We start from the raw sequence: 18,451 nt of genomic DNA on the forward strand, positions 1-18,451 counted from the left end.
CGTCGAAAGCTCACTTCAAATTCACCCCTACAAGCTCGTGCTGTTATAAAATGTACTAAGCCACGCGGCAAAGCTTTTTAAGCTTTATAGCATCGTCGAGCTTTGATCGTGGTAAGCTGTTGGTTTGTTCGCATGATGAACGTTCAATCATTCGTTCACTTCCAAACCCCATCTGAACGAATGGAATGGAATTTCTGGGGGAGGGTTTCACCGCACGTCGGTACTATCGATCGATCGATCTCCGGCGTTCGCACGTCAACAGTTGATTGAACTCGGCCGGAGCAGTTTCGGTAACCGTTTTGTCCTTGAACTTAATGTGTTTTGATCGTTAGCCCGTTCGGCGGCTCGGAGGTTTATGATGAGTGGTGCAAAAATTTTAACCGATCTAATCGAACGGGGATGGCTTTTCTTGCTGCTGCCAGCTTCAATGGGCACTTTTCTGCAAGTGTGTGGTGGCGTTTTTTTGTTTCTTCGCTATTTGCGAAATCGTTGCGGACCTTCATAAATTCATTTAATCGATCGTTAAATTAAACTGCATAGGAAATACGTTCTAATGAAATGTGATTACCGAAAGACGATGCAGAGAGACAGCAAAAAAGGTGGAAGTTGATGACAAAGAGGCGATTTTTTAATGAAGTGTGATGTAATTGTCAACTTAAGGAGCTTAAGTTATTTAATTGCATTCTCGACATAGCTGTCCTTCTAAAGAGCCATTTAGTTGACATTATGTTTAGTAAGGCTGTCCTGTTGTCTCATCTATTTGATCTTTAACAACAAACTAATCGTAAATCGATACTTTAATCTATATTTAAAATTGCTCGTTTTACAATCTTTCAAAGGACCTAAAATGTAAACCATTTATCAGAATTATACAGTTAAAAAGATGAAAAACTATAAGGTCTTTAAATTTTCTTGCAAAAATAAATTTTACCAAAAAAACATCGATGCTTTTATTGAAGGCTGTTTCCACAATGGCCCATAACATCTACGTCACACAATAAATCACAAAAAACCTGACCTTTACCTTTTCTTCCCCTGATCATATGGTACATGTGTAAATCATAGCAATGTCGATAAAAGTCATCATTGACCGAGTGAATATCCGGCACCCTTCCTGTAGTATTCATTAAATGGAACACACACACATATTAAACACATTTTCGGTTTCCGTTAGGAAGAAGCATTGGTAGCAACGTCTAATTTATTCACACGAAAACATAACACACATAAACTTATCACCTATTGGCTGATGTCACGCGAGACGGCCTCATTCGGCAGGCTCACCAGGTGTTGTTGGTTTGCTGGTGAATCTATAATATTCGTTCCCTGTCTTATGTTATGCAACTTTCAGACACCACGGAAAGGGATGTTCGGATCGCGTGCACATCAATTTTCTGGACCACTATCCGAAGTACACGGACGTTTTGTCGCATCGCAAGGGCTTGGGCAGGACTACGATTTATGACCTCCCTGCACGAAGGCAACCGGTTTAGTGTTCCAAAGCGGTTGTGGAGGTGGTGTCCTTCGACCGCCGGTGTGTATGTTGTACTGTTGAGAGCTTCCTGCAGGTACGATCAAGAGAATTGTTTCCACACAATATCTCGACACTAGGCAAACGGATATACTAACCTGGAGCTGTTGTTTTAATGACCGTCCTGAAGCCACTGTCACCCTCGACCTCGTAGTGCACGGTACGAACGAATCCTCCCGGCTCAAGGACACCGTACCCACCGTGGACGTGATCACCTTTCCGATTCTCCCAGTGATCGAACGACACCCCGGAAGGAGGATGATCGATGTAGTACCGAAAGGAGTAATCAATCTGTAACGAGTTAAGACAAGACAGTTTAGCTAACGAAACTTGGCCACCCCCGGGGGGTTACAATTTCTCGTCCAAGCACCAATTAATGAGGTACTCCATTTCCTAATTGAAGCATAATTATCGATCACGAAATGCCCTCCAGATATAGAGACCAGAAGTCGCGCTTATTACTCATGGGTCGCAAAGCGCCGTTGCGCTCAAAAGGGAAGCTTTGAAAATGTGAAGCACGCAAATTGACTGCCTCTGGCCAAGTTCTTGCTACCGTCGAGATCGAACACTACCGAGCAGTCAAGCAGTCGGTGTGTGATCTTGTGGTTGTGATTTACTGTGCAACCTAAGCAGTGCGCTACGCTTAGGCTGCACTTTCGCTAATTGAAAGTAATTTAAGCGTCGTAAATTCTCGACCGAAAAGTTCGGACCCCTTGCACTGAGCTGGATGCCATGGCGCAATACGGGAGGAGGGCCTGTTTTCTTTCTTGGTACGGGCGCGCGAGAGCACATACTCACACGACTTGATTTATTGCCAGTGAAGGCAGGTATCCGATATTGAGGTAGATTAAGTAAACCTGCACGCTTGCTGTGGATATTAGACGATCGAAGCGAGCAAAGGCAGTCTTCACATTCCCCGACCCCAGTATCACGAAAGGAAGGGCGCAAAATGGACAAACTTGTAGCTTAATTAATATTTGATATGTAATTCGTGGCGCGTTAGTTACACCTGATGTAAGGAAGCGTGTGCTTCAACCGATTCCCCCCTGCAAACATTACCTCAGCATTCTGTTGGTAATTTGACACGAACTCGACCAAGTGTTCGCCGGCTGTCAGCAGTGCGCAAAGCTGTTGTACCACGAGCCAGATACAGGCGACTGCTTGGAACAGGTTCATCTGGAATGTTGGTGGAAGGGAGGAAGGGATTTAGAAGAGGCGATTATTCTTTGCACACGCACGATGTCTGACAGTGATTGCTTGCAGGCGAAATGTTAGTGCTGTTAGAGCGGAAGATTAAAGATAGGTGGATATAAGTTTCACTGCTTTGTTTCCACAACCACATCATTAGGGATCGTCTCAAAATAGCACGAGAACGTGCTTGATATTATTATCCGAGTGTTAATCATACGCGAATCAGGCTTTCGGAACTCACTCCCCACTATCATCTTGATCTCGCACAAGAACTTCAACGTCCCTCCCTCAGAACAACAATGGCGATGTGGATGAAAAATGTTCTCCTTCCTGTCGTAAAGCCACGCGCAATCTCCCTTAAGCCAGGCAATAACAGCTCGCGCTCGGTCCTCCGGTTCGTCGCTTGCCGCGCGTTAAAGTTCAAAGACTTGCGAACGGTTTGCCGTGTGTCATTTACCTCTAGCCTCCAGTGGCGTCGTTCCGTTCACTTGCTCCCGAATTTAAACCGGAGTGACCTTGATATTTGCGTCGCAGGATCGGTTGGTGAAAATTACGCCGAGCGCGATGTGTGTTCCTTCCTGGCCCATCGCAATGATCGGTAGTTGTGGAGTTGTCACCTATTCGTAAATTTAACACGACGAAGTATCCCAGTGTCCTTCCAGGGGCGCAGCGGCAATAACCACAGTAAACAACAGAGTCTGGAGAACGAATTCTTGGTGCCGGGGACGCGGTGTGCGTGGGTCGTCCGAAAATGGGTCTGACATTTGGATGCGGTCTTTATCCCGCTTCCGACTCGTTGCTCGTTAATACGTCCAGAAATTGGTTTTGATTGATCGAACGCTAAAGTTCAATTGTCTGGGTGTATTTTTTGGACAGTTGAGCCGCTTAGCGTTGATTAAAAATAATGCCACGAGGTTTTTTTTTCTACTTCGTCGAAATGAGACCCAAATGGGGACTTGATTCTGGTATTCCCAATTCGCTCGATCGATGCGTTGTCTTATAAATAATTGAAAGAAACTTTATTGTTTTAGTGTTGCATCAGATGGTTCTTGTTGTTGTTGAAGTATGACTCAATTCTTTTAATTGGACCCATTTTTGCTTTAGGGGCACTTTAGGGAGCTAAACATTGATGCGTTTTTTGTGATGATTCATGATGAATATATTATTCTGAAAACTTGTTTTATCATTTCAAGTTTATGAGCTTCTTAATGATAGAACTTCCACACCTTATAGGTTCTTTATTGTCAATCTTTTGATATGGAATTTTCATCTCGTCTGCGACTATTGATAGTCCCTCACTCACCAATAGAAAACCTTCGAATTATGTTGTGTGTTAACCTCAGCGATTTAGCCTACCATAGACGACCGCCATCCTTGAAAAAGGCAACCTTTTTCTTCCTTGTTTGGATGATTCACTCTAACGGGAACCGTCAACATCAAAGAAAATCGTTTAAACCTTCCACAGAACTATTGCTCGTCACGACTTGCTAGTCTCGATCGACGCCGCCAAGCAGCTCATCTGCCTCAATGCTAGTCGACAAAGGCTCTAGAACGACGAGTAAAGTGGTTCTTGATTGCCTGATGCCACCTCGAGCTGGCTGTTAACCCACCGGCACGATGTACAATCCCATGACGAATGGCGGCAGGTTGCTGAACCCCTTTCGAGGGTTTTTCCCTTGCTGTGGTGCGATTGTTTGTTTACAGGAAACGGAACATCAAATGCTGCGCCTGCTGTTGTTGTGTTTTTTTTTCTACACATCTGAAGCTCTAACGGTGGCTTATTAGGACATACTGAAGCTCGTTAGATACTGGCTGTTTGACGTGCCGAAGACACGTTGATTGAACGTCTTCTTTAGCGGTGACCGTGGTCGGTTTCATCTCTATCAGTTTCCTGTCCATCAGTGACACGAGAGGAATCGCACAGCTAGCTCACACTAGCCCGTTTATGGAGAAGGGATTTGTTTTTATTTTGCTTGAAGCATCCCACAGCTCACACTTAATGAAGAATCGTTAATGATGCAGTTTGTTGTGTGCGTTGTGTTTTTGTTCCTGTCTAAAAATAACACATCACCTACTCACTCGGTTGAACGATTTGGCGCGATTCCCTCAGGCAGTTTGGCGGGGCCGGAATCACTTCGCAGCTGGTGTGGTTCGGTTTGTTGCTTTACCAGGTTGCCATTTTTGTCTTTTTTGCGCTTGTGATGCCACTCATTTCCGACCGTCGTTGTTTCAGTGAACTTGGCATTGGCAGGCGCTTCAGCATGACTGTCATGTGCAAAATAATAAGCCGCTCAAGGGCAATCGAGCACTTGCGAAGCGACTGCTCCACACAAAACTGCTTTCAGGTAGTCGCGAACCAGACGGTGGTCGATGGTTTGTTTTGCAGCCGTGCCAAGATGAACCAATTTCCGAGACGATGTGCGAGATCGTCGCCGGCTACCGAGATGTGATCCGATGCGATCGAGAGCGATATGGTGTCGCGTTCAATTTCTCGCCCGCTTTGCAGCAGCGGATTGACTGCTGCCGTTGCGTGTGTGTGTATTGTTTCTTCTTATGCAAATCAGGTTATGATGAACCGATATTTCACGGGGTGGTGTTTGCTGGCATGGGTTTTTCTTTACCGTATTGAAAAATGTTTTCAAGGCCACAGCATTATAAATGTCACACCCTGCGTGCTCGGGCGTTACGCCATCCCGCCGTTCCCCGGGGGTTGGTGAATAACGTTTTGCTTGATGGTTATCGTTTGGGAATGTAATTGATTTTATGAAATATTTATATGGCTTTTTGTCTTACAGATGACCTTAGCGTGGATGATTGTGGATTTGTTTGGTAGAGGTGGAAGGCGGTTGTTCACAATTTTACCTTACAACGGAAGGAAGATTGTATCAAGGCAAAGAAATCGATCGACGGCATTGTGTGTAAATGAGTTCGGTTTGAATTGTTCCTTGGAAGATTTGTGGTAAGATTCTGATTCTGATACGATTCTGATAAAGAAATGTATCACACATGCGCAAGACTAGAATATGAAACTGAGACAAACATAAAGCAAATTTGTTTGAGATTTTTTATCAGTATTTAAGCTGGCTTAGAAATGTTCGAATCAATCCAGCTTTGAATTGTCTTCAACATTTTTAGAGAATTCCATAAATCGAAATAATCACTAAAACTTTTGTTAGAGTGATGTATGTTCTATTAAATGGATCTTTTTCTTCCTTGGCACTATAACCTCGAGAGGTCTCGGCCTACCATTTCTAGTTTTCAGTGATTTGATTTTACCTGGAGCAAAGTAGTCAGCCTTACGCACAGGAAGACGGTCTGGATGGGATTTGAACCCCGGTTCTCCCATGTGAAGACCGACGCCCTAATCGCCTCGGCTACCGGACCGCCGCGTAAATGGATCGGTTCTCTTATAAAAAAATAAATATATATATGCAAATATTCCTTGAAGCTTCCTGCTAGTGATAGCTTAAATATAGATGAACAGAAAAAATATGATAAACACGACACAGATTCTTCATATTTCTCGATTGCCTGAATTTGAGGTTATAATATAATTACCATCGGTCTAAAAATGCCTTTTTAATTGATATAAATATTCATCGGACGGATAAGTCAAATATGCCTCTACTTGCTAAGAGGACTCGTATACACTATGCATAAGAGGTCCAGTTACACTCAACCCAAATGAGGCTTTGATATTGTATGCCTCCTTATAACTGAAGCCATCAGGTAGAAGCATAAAATATGTAGTGACTGGTGCACGTCCTATTTTTTATAAGAGCTTCACTTTGACTCATAGATAATCATCCATATTTAAGGATAATCCATGTTTTTATCCTTTTGAAGCAATAAATAGAATAAGACACTGTGGATTTCATCTTTTGTTACTGAATTCCAAAGGAAGTTAACCACTTCATCCACTTTTAGCGATTCTTATAAATACCATTTTAGGCCAATTCATCCATCATCACAGCTCCAGCAAATTTCTTGATATGATCGCTGGATCTATGTCGTAAGGTATGAAATTTTCGAAACCGTATTATGAACCGTTGACTTGCTGAAAGCCACCCATAAGCGTCGTTAATTTATTGATAACCATCAGCTTGGTTGACCTATAGGGTGAGTGACTGGCAGCATGGTACACCCAGTATCCGCAAAGAGGTCATGAACCCTTTTCACACCCGAGAGTGAACTTGATGGATTGATCGTAAAGACGCGATCTTACCGTGTACATTACTTTTGGAAGAGACCGAGTCGAAAAAAGAAACATTCCATAAACCATTGTGCTTGAACGGAGCGTTGATCTCAAATGTTAATTACATTCCGGAGGGCTCGCTGGTGCAAGGTTCGCACAGTGTTGTCCAGCCCATCTCAACCGTATCGCCACCATCCGCCGTTTGGATGAGCGAAGGTCACCACTGGATGGAAGTAGTGCTCTTCTTTTTTTCTTATTCTTCAGTTATGTCCTCTTGCCAAGGCGCCCAAACATTTGCGATCATCACAATGCCGTTACGGTGCAGCAAATTAATCCGTTATAATTATTTTTTCACCACCACGGGCCATGTGCAGACGGTTGCCCGGAGCTGCCATCGTACGGTTCAGGGTTAGACGGGTAGAAAGGTCACCAGAAAGATCACGGATTATCAACCGTTGGCTTGTGTTGGATTCCGGTCGATACTTTCAACTGTAACGCATTTTTTTCTGAAGACTATTTGGAAGGTTTTGGAAGGTGAAAATAAATCTCGTCTTTTCGATATGACGATGGAACATGAAGATTCGAACTAAACATGTTGTTAACATTAGATTCAACTGGCTTAAGATCGAGTATTTTAGCATCCGAAGATCGAGTATCGAGCCATGTGCAATATCTAAGGAACATACTTCAAAGTACATCACAAAATCAAGAATGCAAACCGAACATAATTCTATCATTAGTCCACGTCCATTCCGATACATTCAAAATCGATTTGTCGTCATTAGCAAAATGTGGGGAGCTTCGTTCGATTTCGCTCAAATTAACGCCATTCAAATAGAAGGGTCTCCGGTGTGTATCTGCTTCGATTTGCATGTAAATTAACCACACTAATTGAGCCTCGATTGAAGATCGTACACATACCGAACCGAGCGGGCAGACATTACACATGCAAGCGTACGTTCGTGACATTATGGCTAAATGCCTTCGAAGGGAATGGACAACACGAGCGATTGGCAACCCGAGCTCCGAAGGGACCTCAGAATCCCCCCATGTATGAAATCGATTTGCTCACTCCTTATTGCAGCAAGTGAGTAGTCCGTTGATTTGTACTAAAAATCAGCAAAACTTGCACCGACAGACGTGATCAGTAGGCTTTCAGGTGTTAACTGCATCGGCACCGTGCAAGATAAAGCTGCACACTCCAATTCAGGAACGGAGAGCGATTCAGAAAATTTAGGTTGAGTCTATTTTCCGGCCATTTCGGGCATACGGGCACACTCGAGGGGATGTGGCCTTCCGTCGGGCGGTAAGGCTATCGCATCGGTTGCATCTCTTGCGACACGTGACTGTAAGCCGCGTAGTCCCAGTGGCGGTGCCAGTCACCTGCTGCTAATGCAAGCTGCACCGAGCTGCAGTGAGCTTCATCGCCATCTCTAACCTTGCGGCTAATAAATTTTCCTTTATGGCTTGGGTTATTAACAATTTATCAGCCTGCACGGGCTTGGAGCGCCACACTGTTTTGGAGCGGGTGTCTACCTGCTGGTTGCCAGCGGTTGATTGAAGCCGATTCCGACACCGAGTCGTTTTGATTCGCGCACAACCATAGGACACTGTCGCTTATCGATCTCGGCAGGGTGTGATGTGATCTCTAAGCTCACCGAGCTGCACCGATAAGGATAAGTTATGAAGAAGGTGGCCGGAATCGACGGTTACCGAAATACGTCGTAAATCTTTTTAACATCTCATAAAAATAGTTTATGCAATGGGCCGCACTATCATCGGTGCCGGTGCCGGTGGTACGCCGTTCGCTGGCCGGTAATGATTAACCGCCCAGCCTGTGTGAAGGTTCACTGTGCTTTGCAGGTGATAAGTCACTGTACACTGGGCGTTGCCGGTGTGCTGGTGGCTACAAGACAAAAAGGATTGTTGAAAGGCTCCGCGTATGGAGGGAAGCTAGGGCTTTCCATTGAGCGTTAATTGAAAACCCTGGCCAGGTTACTTTTGGGGCTGTTTGCTAAATTAGTAAGGTGGTGTCTAATGCATAATTCATTTGTGGTTTATTGTAAAGGTTCAGTCTGCATACATTGTTGCGGGCTGAATTTGCAGATTTTAGTCCGTTCCTCGCCTGTTGACGCGTTGAAGTTCTTTGCGTGGGGACGAGCTTTAAAACTGAAATCCATGCGTTCTGAATCAGGTATTTGTTAGTTCTGTGATTGATAGATTGTGAGTTTATTATAATAAAATTTAAAATATCGTTGTGTTTGATTCAAAAACATGAAAGGAACACGATGCAAACATTACTTGCAGAAATCGCTTAAGACCAAATTTTGATTCAAACAAACCCTCATAAATCGTTCGCTAGTGTTTGGTTGCGTGTTACGACCTTGTATTAAGACTTGTAGATCTTGAACGATCCTCCTTCACCATAATGGCCTAGAACCCTCAATTAGTACACGTTTTACATTGTGAATTGTCTTGCAACGTTTACACTCTTAACCACGGACCATCTTACTTCACAATCAAGCTCTCCTAATACATCACTTCTTACTTTATGAATTAATAGTGATGAGGTAGCGCTTTAAAACCATCAGCAATCACCATGATCAACACATAAAGCTGCCCTGTAAACATCATGCTAACAGCACACTCCACACCAAGGTTCCAGCTGTGCGTGCGTGCAACAACACCAAACGGTCCGACAGATTCGCCAGCTCGACAATCTATTCATCACTCAACCGATCAATGGAGACATCTAACGCATAGGAAGCGTACCAATCAAAACGCTGTACGAATTCTACAAATTGCTAGTTTGAATCACCCGACCAGGACGCTGGACTGCCAGCACCATTCATCAAATCGTCGTATGCGGCGAATTGAATGTGATCTACTAGCGCTACCATCCCAACATCGGGTGACATCGAGCGACACCAACAAAGCAACAACAAAAAAAAGGTCAAAATGTAAGCGATTCACTGCAACTGGATCGTCCCGTACCAAAACGTGTGAATTTCGCTCGAAGGTTGTTCACAGCAGAGGCTGGCGCTGTTTGCTCCGGTTTAAAGCGAGCGTTGGCGGTGCACGGTACCGTGTCGTGCGCTAAGTAATAGTGTTTCGCTTTGTTCCTACCTTTGCCGTTTGCAAAAAGCTATCAACATGATTAATGACTGGTGAAAATAGAAATTTCCATTTTTATCGACTCGGTTTACACGGTTTCAGTGGCCTCAGTCATGATTAATAAAAAGTTTTTTATTTCCACCCGATAGCGTCGTTATCACACAACAACCATTCGCCAACGATAATTGATTACGCGATTGAGTTGCCGTCTGCTTGTTAGACGATCGCTTGGTGTGGTCGATGGGAAAAATGAAATCGGAACTTTTAGCGAAAACCTCTCTGCACTCGATTTCAATTAAAATACTGAAGTTTGCGCAAAACAGCTCCCATCCTGTAGAGCCGGCTCTGCATTTGTAATAATTCATCATAACTGACCAGACGGTGGCTGAGGGCCGACCAGTAAACCGTGGCTCTAAAGTTCACTCCAAATGCTAGCGCGAATGATTTCAATTTTTCCCTACGCCACCTGGCGCCCGTGACGAATTTAATCCTGCGGTGAATTCGGTGTCGGTTTTGTGCAATCGTTGCCAGGTGCTCCATAAATCAAGAAGCCTCCTTTGCGCGCTCACTCACTCACCAAGTGTCACGTGGAACCAAGAGTATAGTGACGATCAATCACGTACCTTGTGCTTCATCCGTTTGCCACCAGATGGATGCAGGCAGTTTTTTTAGTTGATGAATGGTAGGGTTAGTAAGCAGGGTTCGTTGCTTGTGATGGCAGCGTGTAGTCACTCACCTTTGCCGTAGAATCTTCTGAATTGTGGTTAAATCGCGTGAATGGCACAAAATATAGAGCCAGGGAGAAAGGAAAGGAGACACACTTTGCACAACCGATTGCCACAATCACTCGGAACTGATGGGGGGTTGCCTGCCGAAACTGCAGGTACACTATCAAATTACTACACCACTATTAACAGCACACGGGAGATAGGGCACGCTAATGGATAGTTTTTGTGAGTTTGCTTTCCGAAGATGAGATACTACACCACGACACGTTGCAAGTGCTTGCAATCATGTATCGCTTCCTTTCGATCTCTCTCTCTCTCTCTCTCTCTCTCTCCTTGCTATCTCCTTCGCACACCGTTCCCAGTGACTCCTGGGTAAAGCTTTCTTAACCCTTTGCTATGCCCGGCTCAATCCGTCAACACTATGCCAGTAGCGCTGATAGGAGCAGGCGTGCAGTTTTCGGCCCCTAATGTGCGCTGATGTCGCAAACGACGATTTGCAACGACCGACGACGACAACACCGATCGATCGATCGATGGATGATGAAACTCTGCCCGCCGTTCGTCTGGAGCAGCGCTACAAAATTAGGTTTTCCGATGCGCACCCTCCCGAAGTGCTGCGAGAGGAAATTGTTCGAACGATGATGCTGTGTTCGTGTGTGTGTGTGTGTTCGATTGGTGCGGCATGGTGGTGCGCCTAGGATCGTACGCCACGGCCATTAGGATTCGAGGCAAAGGGAACTCTAGCAAAACTGCAATCTCCACCATCGATTACGCGAGTGCGAGCGAGATGCGGTATATTAGAAGAATCTTTGCTTGATAGATCCGATTTGTTGTGAGGGGATGGCGAGTGGTACATCAAGCGCAATGAAACGCAATCAGTATCGAACATCGTGGTGAGCATCGCACGTCACCTCATAACCTCCGCCGGTCGTGTTTTTACATCGAAGAACGATCGTGCTGTACTAGTAGCCAGGTGATGGCGGCTGACGGATCTCCTACTACCCTTCCAGTGTGTGTGTGAGTGTGTGAGTGTTTAAACTATGATTGTGATTTTTAATTCACCATTCACCCAGGTACAGCTAAAATATGAGATAAAATCGAACACTCGCGCTGAAGATGAGCACCGAACTCTGAAAGGAACTCGTACATAGCAGCATGGGTTGCCATCCATTGTCGAACGAGCGAGTGAGACACGACGCACAGCGTGGCGCAAAAGATGCCGTAGTACAATGGAGTAATCAACGGGCTGGACCGTCGACGGTTCACTTAGTTGGTACGTACCAACGCTCGAAGGACTTGCTGCCCTGTGTGTGCACGAAAGGTGATGGGTTTAGGTCGTTTTCAGCTCGCCTCAGTTGATTGTTCGGGACAGGTGTGCTGAGCTTCTTTATGTGCTTTACAAAACGGCTACCAGCAAACGGTTGGAAACGGTGTGCTGGACTATCTTTAGCGTGGTGTGTGGTGTCGGTTTTTTTTTGCTGTTGTTATAAATACACTTAACTCATAATTGTGGGTTCCTATTGCGAACGTGTACACGAGGTCATGGGTTGAGTGTAAAATCGGAGAATCGGGTGGCTTACAGATTACTGGCTACGAGAAAACATAATTTGTACTTCGGATGGTTAGTTGCAGGATGATTTGTTAAACATTGTTGCTAGGTGGAGAAGACATATCAAGAGGCAAATGTAACAGCACCTTAAGTAGAAGTCAATGTAAAGCATCAAAACCAAATGAAGAAGGATACCATAACATCTATGCAAAATGATCAGTGAACCTGGAATGATTGAGTCAATACAGAAGGTCCATCGAACCTGGAATGAAATGTTTAATAATTTCGTCTATTTACAGGCAAAAGCTAATCTAAAAACAAGAGACACCTTAGAATCTTGAATAAAGGCCCAATCCTCCAGTTCCCTATCAGTCCTCGAAACGAAGGAATCTAGAACTGTGCTAGATATATAACTGTTGAATCACTCAAACCAGCTAACTTTGGGAAGTTTTATAGAAGGGCTCTCCAGAAGATCTATTATAGCTTATGAAACACAGACGATTAGGAATATGATCACACTATAGAGATAGATGATTATCATCATCAGTTTCAGCTCTTTCATATCTATAAAAATTGTTTTGATTCTCACTCCCGGAGCTCAGCAAGTCTTATTTTTACTTATATTCAATCACAAGCATCTATTGAATAAATAAAGTTTTAAAACTTTAATTAACTTGTGTACAACCTAGTACCATGCTGCATGCCCATAAATCAGTCGTAAATCACTGCCGAGCGGTAGATGAAGACACCTTCGGCAGACACTCGCAGCGTGACATTCCTTAGTCGTCATTATACGCCGCCGTTTGTCGTTTGTTGTTCAATACCCACGCGGCGCGTTACTAATAGTTCTCTTAACGTCTTTGTTCCTGTGAACTCCCAGCTGCCATCCGTTTTCTCTACCACTGCAATCAAAAAATTCCTTCCCCGCGACCACCATCACTGTTTCCAACAGAAAAAAAATGCTTGCTGTGAATAGTCTATTCAAGCGTTCCGCAGAACGAATTTATTTTGTATGTAAATTCCATTATGACACCATCGCGAGTCAAGGGTCTATGCTCCCCTCCTCCCCTCGTTCTCCGGGAATCAGCTGAACTTTTTCAGTTTGCTGTAACTTTGCCCGACAGCATGGTGGGCGTCCGGACCCTTCAACTCCAGCAGCTTCTTGGCCTGCATCTCCTCCGGGTGCTTAGGTTTGCCGATCTTCTTCACGATCGCCACAAACCCGTTCTGATCGTCGGCCCGATACTCTACGATGCGCTGCGTTCCGTCCGGTTCATCCAGCGTGTAAGATCCTGGTGAGCACGTGAGCACCCAACAACAACGTCAGATCACTACCACCACCTTTGCTTCACCGCCCTCACTTACCCTTCACGATATCGCCGTCCCGCATTTCCCACTGGCTCTTGTGATCACCCGTCAGCGGATCCTTGACACCGTACTCGAACTGATACTTCGGATAGGCGTAATAATCCTGCGACTCTTCGACGGACGCCTTACCCGCATCGACTTCCTCCAGCTGGTGGTGGTGGCTCGATTCGATGGGTTCGTGCTTTATCGCCGTTTCATAGCTCGTCTGCCGTTTGATGTGTGCACCGTGCACGAACGCAACGAGGCAAGCTGACAGTGCAAAGAGTTTGAGCATTTTGACTACTGCTGAAGGATGCACCGTACCGTGGAAGCTTCCGAACTGATGATATGTATTTGGTTAGACAATGCTTTTATAAGAATTGCACAATGTTCTAACGGAGTGGGCGAACCTTTTGCAGTGGGCAAATAGAAAGTGGGTGAATTGGTCGATGCGCTTCACCGAACGCGACGGTTCGAAGGGGTTGGGTGTTCTTGGGCTAGACCTTAATGCTTGAACTTGAGCAAACGGTGGTTTACTTTCGCTAATGGTGGAACTAGAACATCCATGGGCATCATGAAGAATTTAGCCGATCTGTTTGACATATTACTTAATAGTAAAAGTTTGACAGGAACCTTAGGTCTTATATTTCTTTTTTTTTTGCCCAGAAGAGTCAGCCGAAAGCCTTCGCCATCAGTGCGATCGAAACTGTCACTACCTTCCTAAGCAGCAATCTAGAATGATCCGCATCAAATTACTTTCATTCTGATTGTTTACATTTTTGACCCGCTGTATGTCAAGGCCAAACAGTTAATTCGCGCAAGTGGACATTACCGGTGACCACACGTTCCGGCTCAACCACAGCGAGGGCCTCCACGGCATGTGTGTTGTTTGTTAGCACTCGCTGCCACCGTTCCAAAGCCTACGCCAATTTGCATAGCGAGTGGCCGTGATTGACATTGCCCGCAATCATGCCGTCATCGCAGGTAAGGGCAGCCCTGGTGGCTTTTTGTAGCATCGGCGCACGAGCTGACCGAAGGAAATGCATGTCGCTGAAGACGATCATTTGGACGATTGTGTAATGAAGACCTCAACCGGTTATGTCGTCGAGGGAGGGCGTAAGTTGTTTTTGCTATCTTTGGCAAATTGTCCAGTGACATTGGAGTGCGTTCGAGTGTACGGAGCCTTCCAGTATTGCTACTGTGTTGAAACGTGCGAATGGAAGTGTGACATAAAAATAAAGTTTGTGAAAAAAATCATTACAGCCAATATAATTTTTGGATTAATCGAAAATGAAGCGTTACAAAGCGTTGCAGGGACTTATTTCGCTTCACTGAGAGTCTTATTAGTTGGACGAATTAAGAATTAAGTGGTTTTTTATTACTTACAGGATTTTGGGCGTAAAATTTACCAGTTCATCGAAATATTGAGCTTCCCTGAAGTAGAATTAAGAGGGAAATTAAAATATTAGGATATATTCTGTTTATTGGATATAACCTTACGATTGATTATCCAAATATATGTCAGGACAGGCCTTTGGAACATTGATGCGTAAATTGAATTTATTGTATGTAAAAAATATTTGCTAAAACAATGAAAAGGCTATTAACAAAACAGCACCAACGCCAATTACCATAAATTGCTTTATCGCTCTTCATTCCCATTTTTAAGTGTCCTGATTTCATTTTATGGCACTAATGGCTCATTTCCTTCCCCGCAGTGGAATTCGGATGTATCGCCGATAAAGAGCACTCGTCGGCCTTGTGATGAAATGTCAGTCACTCGTTGCATCATCCACCGTTCTCACCGTATCCCAAATCCCAAACAAGGATAGCCACACCACAAGTCGCCTGAATCGAGACAATAAAACAAAACAAAAACATTGCTGCTGCCCCAACCCGCTCGCGGATGAGCCAGAACGCTTGGTCCGATCGCTGGTATGCCCCTGGGGCGAAAAGATGGTCCACTGCGCAAAGGAAAAACAACTCTCGTAACACACCAACAAAAAAATGCTTCCCTTCCGAGTACATCGCTTACCGCAGCGCCGGTTGTCGGGGCAGAACCGTCTTCGCGTCCGTCCTTCATGGTCATCTGGAGGGCGATGTGGCCGAGATAGCTAGGGTGTGCTCTTAACCACCACAAAACCAACCGCAGGATTCACATCCTTCCCGCAGGCATCCTAAGCTGCCCGTTCACCGCTTTCGCTTAAAGGTCAAGAACGGCGACGCAATCGCCGAGGCGTACAGTGGTTAGGCGTTCGTTCCCCCAAAACAGTTCCCCACGCAGACCGAAGAAGACTGGTACTCGGTGGCATCTTAAGTAACTGGTTTGCTACACTTTAAGGTTGAGCGCTCGTTAGCGTCGGTGTCCTGTAGAATGTGTGCGATCGGTCGCAGCAAACCTGTTTGTTTGCAAGCCAGCAAGCTACAGTCACCTTTAGGGACCGGTGCATTCAGGAAGTCGTTTGGCTAGACAGTGTTTCGTCGTTGTTATTGTTGTGCCCGGGTATTCTCGACCAGCGTACCATATCGTGATAAATAGCTTCCTAATCATCCCGATTAGTAACGTTTGAGTGGCATTTGGGACGCTTCGGTTTTTGTTCCAACTCGCTCGATTGAGATTTATTTTCGGATTGACAAATGCAACCGTGTCGTTTCGCTCGCACCACTGTACCCGAATCAAGATCGCTGATTTGACATAATGTACGTCCACCGTCAACTTCCGTCAGACGCTGCCGATCCCCACCGAACGAAACCACCTTATTTGATGGTGAACGAAATTTATTTACTTTTGTAGCAAGAACTTTGCCATTTCCCAACGCTCACAGCGCACCGCATGCTGTAAAAGGCGACCCGTTCTAATTCTTGATCTTGGGGCAGCACCTTATCTCGAGCACACCACCGGGCATGTGTCGCCCGTGCCATATGTATCAACTGATTGATCGGCAGCTTAACTCCCGGCAAGGTTGCTGCAGGGATGCAAGGTGCGAATGTGCAGCCGTTACAGCAGGTTTGCCCACACTGCATTACGCTATCGAGTCGCGATCAATTTCAAAGTCGGCAGTCGGCAGTCCTATTTGCACAGATGGGTGCTACAATGTTACACTTTCGAACGGGTGGTTCGAACAGGGGCAGAGTAATCGATGATCAGTGGATGATAAGTCCCAGTTGTGGGATGGAAGTTCCTATTTTGCTGCTGAACTACGGGGGAATGGGAACTGACGGTACTTTGAGGTGCTGTTGAAAGGAGAGGCGTGATTTACAGTCAATTGTAGTGATTAGGGATGATTTATTGATGGTTGGGAAGTTGATCTAAGGCTTGTTAGCCGACGGAGAGTTGAAAGTTGTTTAATTTCACGGGAGTAGTTTTTATAGGTAGAAGTGTTGCAGTAGGGCCAATGAAGCAGAAAAGAAATAGAATTTAGAAAGAAAACTTTAAAAACGAATAACTTTAAAAAATATCGTTATTAAGGGCTTTGATTTTTTGCACTTTAACAGCAAAGCATAAACCTTCTTGAAGGCTTTCCCAAACACATTGCTGCTGCTTAATGGTAAGCCATCATCTCACACCATATCGGACCCATAAAACAGCTTGCTCACTTAAGAAGCTACAAAAATCACAGCACCGCAAGCAAAGTTCAAACCGCGTGTCCTGTTCACGCACGCCGGCATACCTTTTATGGTGAAATGTGCCAAATAGCCAACACCCAGTTAAGCGGCGTACGAAAGCCGTACGAGAGAGCCAGAGTGACGATAAAGCGCGCACGAAGGATGCGCCGAAAAGGTTGAACGCGTGCAGCTACTCACAACCAGGCCGAAAACCACACACAAAAAAAGCACCCGAAACTTACCGATAACTTCCATGCCAAAGGCGCACATTATGTTGCCGCAGGTCAGCCCCATAAATGGACGTGTGACGTGTGCTGTAATATAGCCCATTCGCTAGCTCGATAAGCAAACATATCACGCGGCGAAAACCATCAAGCAAAGCAGGATTTTTTAGCGCTTTATGGCGAGCGGTGGACGAACGAGATTCCAAAGAGGAGTCGCGTTGCGGTGGTTCAAGCGATAAAGTTCATGTTCATGTCCTCTGCTGCCTGCGGTTTTGCGATGATAAATGGCAAGATCGAGTGCGGTGTAAGTCGCAAGGAAGAACGTCAAGAAAAAACAGGAGGCGACAGACAACATCTCCCCACCGGAACCCGATCTCGACGAGTCCGATCCGATGAGTAACCTCCAGGCAGAAGAAGCATCAGCTGCGTCAGCTCGAATTGTACGTGATGTAAGAAGGAAGGTTTCACTTGCAACCGAGCGTTCGAGCTTCAAATTTCACTTGCATCTGCTGCGCAAGGGCAGAGTCGTCCGTAGGCAGCGATGCAGCCGAGTGCATTCGTCGATCGCACCGGGGCTAGTGCACCTTGAAGATGGCATTTACTAGTGGCACAATCGCTTCGGCTATCGGACCATGGACGCACCGTACTGCCTTGAAGTTGATGATCTTTGTAGAAGCCTCGACCAGCCCATTTCCGAGTGGCGTTGGGCTGCGAGAACGCACAGAAAAGAGCTAAAGCGAGTGAAATTTCCACTTCCTTTTATTCTTCACCCAGATCACTTCTTGCTCTAGTTACGGTGCGGGCTGGTTCCTTCACGCCCGTAAAGTTCAAGCTAGCGTTGTTTTTCTTCTTGCACGTGGAAAATGTCAAACTGCGAGGGGCCGGTTTCGGTAAGCGGTCAGTCAGTGGCGTAAAGGTCGCCCGACTAAGGGGCTTCTCCGCTGGAGGTCATATGAAATCTTCGAA

The 18,451-nt window shown here is 45.4% G+C and overlaps 2 protein-coding genes across 4 annotated transcripts; both read right to left on the reverse strand.

Annotated features, from left to right (window-relative positions):
* Positions 1-1,164: 1,164 nt before the first annotated feature.
* On the reverse strand, positions 1,165-11,374 carry LOC118510899 (cuticle protein 8). 3 transcript variants are annotated; one of them, XM_036053284.1, is made up of 4 exons: positions 10,768-11,374; positions 2,591-2,707; positions 1,630-1,822; positions 1,165-1,562 (listed from the first exon to the last, which is right to left on the reverse strand). In XM_036053284.1, the coding sequence occupies exons 2-4, from the start codon at positions 2,705-2,707 to the stop codon at positions 1,453-1,455; spliced, it is 420 nt and encodes a 139-aa protein (XP_035909177.1). In that variant the 5' UTR covers positions 10,768-11,374; the 3' UTR covers positions 1,165-1,452. The 3 variants fall into 3 exon arrangements, with proteins under 3 accessions (XP_035909177.1, XP_035909179.1, XP_035909178.1); XM_036053286.1 differs by lacking the exon at positions 10,768-11,374 and adding an exon at positions 3,180-3,428; XM_036053285.1 differs by lacking the exon at positions 10,768-11,374 and adding an exon at positions 2,964-3,065.
* Positions 11,375-13,172: 1,798 nt separating this feature from the next.
* Positions 13,173-16,563, reverse strand: LOC118510897 (larval cuticle protein A2B-like). The gene is made up of 4 exons (XM_036053282.1): positions 16,442-16,563; positions 15,042-15,089; positions 13,674-14,853; positions 13,173-13,600 (listed from the first exon to the last, which is right to left on the reverse strand). The coding sequence occupies exons 3-4, from the start codon at positions 13,948-13,950 to the stop codon at positions 13,392-13,394; spliced, it is 486 nt and encodes a 161-aa protein (XP_035909175.1). The 5' UTR covers positions 13,951-14,853; positions 15,042-15,089; positions 16,442-16,563; the 3' UTR covers positions 13,173-13,391.
* Positions 16,564-18,451: the final 1,888 nt, after the last annotated feature.

The sequence above is a fragment of the Anopheles stephensi genome, chromosome 3 (genome assembly GCF_013141755.1).
Source record: "Anopheles stephensi strain Indian chromosome 3, UCI_ANSTEP_V1.0, whole genome shotgun sequence".
NCBI classification, from domain to species: domain Eukaryota; kingdom Metazoa; phylum Arthropoda; class Insecta; order Diptera; family Culicidae; genus Anopheles; species Anopheles stephensi.